Genomic DNA, 7336 nt, shown 5'->3' with positions numbered 1-7336 from the left:
CCCGCCCCGCCCCGCCCCGCGATCCCCGCGGCTCAGGGAGGCAAAACCCAGCAAATGCTCAAGACACGCGGCTCGGTCGGCCAGCGGGCTCTGCTTTCTCGCCAGACGTGGAAAGGTTCGGCGTTTCCAAATGCAAATCTCTTGGCTCGGACCCCTCAGCTTGCAGCCGCCGCCTCCCCCGCTCGGCCGCCTGGCGTCCCGCCCACCCCGCGGCGGGCCGACTCGGGGCCCCGTGCCAAGGGGACGCGGCAGAGTGGGCATCCCTCCTCGCCACCCACGTGGGACCGGCCCTCCGCAGTGGCTGGGCGGGCCGCCGCCGCGCCTCCGCCTGGGCCCCCGCCCTTGGCACCGCCCCCTACGCCGGGGGCGGGGGCTGGGGGACGACGGGCTGGGGGGTGGGCGAGCGATGGGGGGTGCCACCGAGTCAGGTGGCGGCGGGAGTCCCTCGGGCCGCGGCCACACGCAGCCGGGGACTGTGTACACGCTCCACTGACACAGGCTTCACGCCGCCGGGCAGCCGCTGATCACGCGTGGCCCCGCGAGCCTATTGGCCGGCACCTCACACACCTTTGCCGCCGATTGGCCGGCCTCAGGCTCCGCCCCGGCTCCGCCCCACCCCCGCCCGCGGCGCGCGGCGGGCGGAGCGGCTACCTGAATGGGGAGGGGGCAGACGGCGCGGAGCGCGGCGGCGGCGGCGGGAGCGACGTCGAGTGTCTCCGCGCGCCAGTCTGTGGCCGAGCAGACGAGCAGCCAGTCAGCTCGCCGCCCGCGGCCCGCAGCCAACCATGCTCAACTTGGGCGCTGCGCTCCAGCAGGCTGCGGTGAGTCACCTGGGAATGCCCTGTCCTTCCCTGACTCGCCACGTCCGAGGGGCCGGCGGGGGCGCGCACCCCGAGCCCCTAAGATCGGCCGCGCCTGAGGACCCGGGCTGCAGCGGGGGCGCGGGGGAGGCGCGGGTTTCCTGTCTGCAGACGGGGCTTCGGTGAGGGCGTGCGTGTCGCCAGGGGTCAGGAGAGGCGGCCCGGGATGTGGAGCCCAGGGGGAGACGGGTCTCGCCCGCGGTGTAAAGAGGGGAGGGGGCAGCGCCACTGAGAGACTCGAGCGAGTGAGGGAGAGGATGACCGGAGGGGCGGGAAGAGTGAGGAGGGGGCCGCTGCCCTGGCAGCAAGGATGGGGGGGGGATTAGGGGGCCACCCTGCACCTGGCGCCGGGGAGATGCCTCCTCCTGGATCAGGACTGCGACCCAGGGTGGCAGGGGGCTGCTCGCGAGCGTTTGAGGGGCGGGGTGTTCACAGGAGGGGGGACCCGCTCTCGGGGGTCTGGACGGTGGCTCGCAGGATGGGGGCTGCTCAGATATCCGGGGGCGGGGAGAGGGCGCCGGCGAGGATGCGGGAGGATGGCACGCTGGCCTCAGACCGCCGAGGAGGGGCACGAGAAGTTGACCCTCGGACGACTGCAGGGGGCTCCTCATCCTCGGCGGGGCAGGTGGCCGCCTCCTGCGAACCCCTTGGAGGGGGTGGGGAGCCGCCTCGGGGAGGGGAGGGTGGAGAGCGAGACCGAGCAGAGGGGCGGGGAGGGGGTGGCGGGAGCAGGGGCCGCGAGCCGCTGGGGCCGTGTCTAGGCGGGAGCCGCAGGCCGTGGGGCCGCGCGTCTGCAGCCCGGGGCCTGCGGGGGCTGCACGTCTGGGATCCCGTGGAGACGCGCGGGGAGCCGCATTCAGGGGAGGGTGCGCCGCGCCTGCGGGGAGAGGCCGGGTGGTCTGAGGTCCCCCGGGCGGCGTGGGAGGGAAGCACCGAGGGCTCTGCCGGATCCCCGGGGGCTTCCGCCGGGAGGGGGCGGAGGCCGGGTTTCCGCGGGGACCCGGCTCCTCCTCCGGCCGCTGAGGCGGAGGTCGGGGGTGGGCCGGGAGCGGGTGCACCCGGGGAGCGTCTCGTCCCCGAGTGACCCAGCCCCGGCCTCCGCCAGGGGCGGGAGCGAGGCCCGGCCCCGCTGTCGGTTCCTAAGGGAACCGCGGGGAGCTGGGAGGGGCGGGCGCTCCGGGAGTCGGGCGCCTGCGGCCCCGCCCCTCCCCGCGGGCCCGGCGCGCACTGCCGGGCGGTTGGCGGCGGCGCCCGCGGCCCCTCCCCCGGGCTGGGCGAGGGCGGGGGCCCTGGAGCTCAGGAAGTAGGTGAAAGGTGACGGCGCGGCAATTCCCAGTTCACGTTTCCGCGCTGCCGGGAGCAGCCGCTGATCACGCTTTGTTCACATGCCTCGCCCCCTCCTCCCGCCGCCCCCGCCCTGGCGGCGCAGCCAATCCCGGCTCGGGCCGCCGGCCGGCAGGCCTATGGCGGGGGCAGGGATGCGGGGACGTGCGAGCCGCGAGGAATGTTCCCAGTGACTCACCCCCGAGCCTCATTGAGGTTAGGGCGGCCCCATCCGTCTGTCCCCGCCAGCGAGGATCTCCCCCGCCGCCCGCCTCCGCCCCTCGTCTGCCTCCGCCGCCCGCCTCCGCCCGCGCTTCCCCTTCCTCCCGCCCGCCCGCCCGCTCCCTTTCCTGCCCTCCCCGCTCCGCTTCCCCGCTCGCACTCTTCCTGCTGCCCGCCTGCCTTTTCTCTCTCTCCTTTCTTTCCTTGGGCGTCTTGGGGCTTCTACACATACGTGCGCTGCCCGTTGCAGCTTCCCCATAAAGGCGCGCTCGGTCATGCAGTTGCATTGTTAGCGATATTTTTCAAGAGCAATGGCTCGTTTTCTAAGCATTTCAACACGAAGGGTTTACGCATTTTTAGAAACGAGCGTTGAGAATAATACCTTGCAACGTAAAGAATTTTTTTTCGGTGTTTTTACGCAACCTCTAGTTTGGGAGAAAGAATGGGATCACGTTAATGGAAAATGGGAGAGGCGGTAGGTAGTACCATTGTTTTTAAAGTGCAGTTTAATAAAAAGCATTAAACACTTGATAGAAGGAGCTGTATATATGAATACAAAGCATGTCCGGTCCCCTTGTCATCTAGAAGTTCTTTAAAACATTAAAATATTTTGTTTTGACTATTGCAGACTCCTTGCGGCCAGGGTTTTTGTAAATTCTGAGTAGAATATTAAATTTTCTGATTATCCACTTTTTAGTATTATTGCATTAGCTGACCATAGTTGTGAGTAGCAAACCATTGTGTTAAATGAAACAGAAACATGAAAAAGTTGAAAATTAAAATATTGGAATTTTTCTATATATTTCACTTTATCTTACTTTACCATAGATAACTAAGTTATCAAAAAAATTAGATTTCAAATAACCTAATATACCAATTTTAAAGAGACTGAAGATTCCTTATCCTGTTGATTTTATCCCAAAGTATGAAGTCATTTTTCAAAGGTCCATATGAACAGGCCAGAGCTCTGTCTACTGCACTTCATTTTTAAGAAAGTCTTGAAAGAAGATAACATTTGCAGAGCCTTTCCTTAGTTATTTTGTCTGAACCCAGTTGCAAGTGGCTACTCTGGAAAGAATATATAACTTCTAAGCCAAGTGCTTCTTTTTGGATCACAAATGCATTGATGCCTTTGGCCTTGGTCCCCTTAATGATAATCACATGCTCCTCTCTACCTGGCAAGGATATCAGGGTTCAAGCCTAAATGTGAGAGGAAGATTTTATTACCATTACTATCAGAGTAGGGGAGAGAGAAGAATTATTTCATGTTTAATTTGGAAGGTTGTGTCAATAGTAAAAATTTTTTTAAATGTACAGAGTCCTGGTCTTATTTGGATGGCAAAAATATGCTTATAAGCATTCACTCTTTTGTTTCTATAGGAGGAAAGAATGGAAATGATTTCTGAAAGACCTAAAGAGAGTATGTATTCCTGGAATAAAACTGCAGAGAAAAGTGATTTTGAAGCTGTAGAAGCACTTATGTCAATGAGCTGCAGTTGGAAGTCTGATTTTAAGAAATACATTGAGAACAGACCTGTTACTCCTGTATCTGATATGTCAGAGGAAGAGAATTTGCTTCCTGGTACACCCGATTTTCATACAATCCCAGCATTTGTAAGTATTGTTTTTAAGGTGAATGAATGATTTAATTTCTTATAATTTATACAATGAACTCTACTTTAAATTTCTCACACTGTTGCCTATATATTTCTCTTTGTAGTGTTTAACTCCACCTTACAGTCCTTCCGACTTTGAACCCTCTCAAGTGTCAAATCTGATCGCACCAGCCCCATCTACTGGACACTTCAAATCATTCTCAGATACTTCCAAGCCTCACATTACTGCATCTTTCAAAGAGGAAGAGAAAAGCCCAGGACCTGTTCCCAAACTCCCTAAGGCTCAGGCAACAAGTGTGATTCGTCATACAGCTGATGCCCAGCTGTGTAACCACCAGTCCTGCCCAGTGAAAGCAGCCAGCATCCTCAACTGTCAGGACAATTCTTTTCGAAGAAGAGCCCACCTAAATGTTGAGGCTACAAGAAAAAACTTACCTTGTGCAGCTGTGTCACCAAACAGAGCCAAATGTGAGAGAAACACAGTAGCAGATGTTGATGAGAAAGCAAGTGCTGTACTTTATGACTTTTCTGTGCCTTCCTCAGAGACAGTCATCTGTAGATCTCAGCCAGCTCCTGTGTCCCCCCAACAAAAATCAGTATTGGTTTCTCCACCTGCAGCAGTATCAGCAGGAGGAGTGCCACCTATGCCAGTCATCTGTCAGATGGTTCCCCTCCCTGCAAACAACCCTGTTGTGACAACAGTTGTTCCCAGCACTCCACCCAGTCAGCCACCAGCTGTCTGCCCACCTCTTGTGTTCATGGGTCCTCAGGTGCCCAAAGGTGCTGTCATGTTTGTCGTACCCCAGCCCGTTGTCCAGAATCCAAAGCCTCCAGTAGTGAGCCCAAATGGCACCAGACTCTCTCCCATTGCCCCTGCTCCAGGGTTTTCCCCTTCGGCAGCAAAAGTCACTCCTCAGATCGACTCATCTAGGATAAGAAGTCACATCTGTAGCCATCCAGGATGTGGCAAGACGTATTTTAAAAGTTCTCATCTGAAGGCCCACATGAGAACGCATACAGGTACCAGTGACTTCTTATTTATGTCAGAAATATAGATGTTTTGGGGGCAGTGATCACAGCTATAAACCAGGCATATTAAGGAAGAACTTGCCATGTTAGTCAATTCAGTGGGTGATACCTACCTGTGCAAGCTCCTTGAAAAGATTTCATTAGGGTATTTTGTTTTAGTTTTTCAAATGATGGTTCTTTAAATGTCTTCAGTAACTACTTTAATAAATTACCTTTAAAGCCTTTGTATCATAGTTAAAGTCCAGAAACTTTACTGTTTTGGGCTTTTATAAAGGAAAGACTTATAAAGGTGACAGTGAAAGTTAAAAATAGTGCATACACACATAGTACTTACTTGACAGTTTATTAATTTAACAGCTTTTATATTTAAAATGTATATCTAGATGTAATTAAATGTGTCATTCACAGTGATTTGGTAAACACGTAGTAACGATAATCTGAATTTTTTATTTCAGGAGAAAAACCTTTTAGCTGTAGCTGGAAAGATTGTGAAAGGAGGTTTGCCCGTTCTGATGAACTGTCTAGACACCGACGAACCCACACAGGTGAGAAGAAATTCGCCTGTCCCATGTGTGACCGGCGGTTCATGAGAAGTGACCATTTGACCAAGCATGCCCGACGTCATCTGTCAGCCAAGAAGCTACCAAACTGGCAGATGGAAGTGAGCAAGTTGAACGACATTGCCCTACCTCCAAACACTGCTCCCGCACAGTGATGGCTCGGAAGGTGAAGAGTAAAAACTAACTTTGGTCACAGCTGGGAGCCAGTGGTGATACAAGAATGCTTCCACTGCAAGCCTGTGGCCCTCCAGTGCCGGCTGAAAGCAGAAGCTCCACAGCTTGGGGAGAAGGCCCAGACTGGGTTAGATGACAAGAAGTGCTATGGTCACAGGCATGTCACAGAGTCGCAGGATTCATTTCATATCACATAAGAGACACGAGAAAGCTTTTATTCCTTTAAATATTTTTTGAAGGTTTCGGATGAGGTCAGCACAGGCAGCACAGATTTTGAATTTATGTGCACAATTTGTTACTTTTGCCATTTATAGTTGAGACCAACTTTTCAATGTGATTCTTCTAAAGCACTGGTTTCAAGAGTGTAGAGACTGGAAATCAACATTACGGTACAGAGATGGAGATACAAGATCGATTTTTATAATTACAAATATTGTCATCTTTTCCTAGAGTTATCTTGTTTACTATTCCTAGTCTTTCCAGTCAACTTTGTGGATGTAGTTGTTAAATAGTCCTAGCATTTTTACATTGTTGCTGACATTTGGAATTGGTTAGCTGTATATTGCTAAAGAGGACCCAAAGATTTGGAATCCTCAAATAATTTAATTCCTTTGAAGTGTAGCTGCGATTTTTTTTGCATTTTTGTTTTGAAAGTTTAACAGATAACTATATCTAGGCATTTTATTATGCTTTGAACTTTAGTTTGCCTGCAGTTTCTTGTGTAGATTTGAAAATTGTATACCAATGTGTTTTCTCTAGAAACTAAGATACACTGCACTTTGTTTAGAAAAAAATTTCAAAGATGAAAATATATATTGTAAAGAAGGGATATCAAGAATTTTAGATAACTCCTTGAAAAAGATGGCTTATGTCATCAGTAAAATACCCTTATGTTATGAGGCTATAACATGAGCTTTATTGAATTAGAAAGTTAATGACCATTATTCACAAGAGGACAGATATTGTCCTGTTAATTTATAGGAGGTTTATGGGGGGATGTGGAACTAGATGTGTAGAAAAGTTACTAGAACATTCACTCTTGTTAACAGTATTTCTGTTCTCTTCTGTTGTGTAGTGGGTGATATACACAGTGGTGAAACAAAAGTAAATTGTTTAAAATACACAGTGAAAAGGGTCCCCATATCTACCCATTTAACATTTCTCTCTATCGGGTCTAGATTTCTGACATCCAAGCTCTTAGACCCTTGGAAAAGTTTTCTTTTAATAAATAAGAAATCCTTGTGATTTACAATTTGCACAATATTTCTTTTGTTGTACTTTATATCTTGTTTACAATAAAGAATTTCCTTTGGTATTTATAATTGGTTGATTGCATTTGTTGAAAACCATTCTCTAACCTTGACATTAATCATTTTTGGTACTATCAAAGGACTTAGTGTCTGAATTTTTCTAATGGCCTCATTCCAATTTAGAACTGTAGGAATGTATCTTTAACATGAATCTATTTAGAGAATATATACAAAATGAAGCCAGGTATCTGTTCATTGAGCTAATGTAAGAGCCTACCCAATACATTTTTTTTTTTTTAATA

The 7336-nt window shown here is 51.3% G+C and overlaps 1 protein-coding gene across 2 annotated transcripts; it reads left to right on the top strand.

The window, feature by feature from the left end:
• Window positions 1–698: 698 nt before the first annotated feature.
• Window positions 699–7106, top strand: KLF10 (KLF transcription factor 10). Of its 2 annotated transcripts, none has more exons than XM_016198510.2 (4): window positions 699–821; window positions 3786–4019; window positions 4126–5041; window positions 5506–7106. In XM_016198510.2, the coding sequence occupies exons 1-4, from the start codon at window positions 786–788 to the stop codon at window positions 5763–5765; spliced, it is 1446 nt and encodes a 481-aa protein (XP_016053996.2). In that variant the 5' UTR covers window positions 699–785; the 3' UTR covers window positions 5766–7106. The 2 variants fall into 2 exon arrangements, with proteins under 2 accessions (XP_016053996.2, XP_016053997.2); XM_016198511.2 differs by lacking the exon at window positions 699–821 and adding an exon at window positions 2559–2880.
• Window positions 7107–7336: the final 230 nt, after the last annotated feature.

This window comes from Miniopterus natalensis, chromosome 16, assembly GCF_054644295.1.
Source record: "Miniopterus natalensis isolate mMinNat1 chromosome 16, mMinNat1.hap1, whole genome shotgun sequence".
NCBI classification, from domain to species: domain Eukaryota; kingdom Metazoa; phylum Chordata; class Mammalia; order Chiroptera; family Miniopteridae; genus Miniopterus; species Miniopterus natalensis.
Note: the sequence above shows the minus strand (reverse complement) of the source record. Positions and strands in the feature narration are given on the sequence as shown.

Excerpts from the sequence above, each read along its gene's own strand:
- KLF10 (XM_016198510.2), top strand. The coding sequence starts at position 786 with ATGCTCAACTTGGGCGCTGCGCTCCAGCAGGCTGCG. Across the intron at positions 4,020-4,125 it reads TTCATACAATCCCAGCATTT|TGTTTAACTCCACCTTACAG; the intron begins GTAAGTATTGTT and ends TTCTCTTTGTAG. Across the intron at positions 5,042-5,505 it reads CCACATGAGAACGCATACAG|GAGAAAAACCTTTTAGCTGT; the intron begins GTACCAGTGACT and ends TTTTTATTTCAG.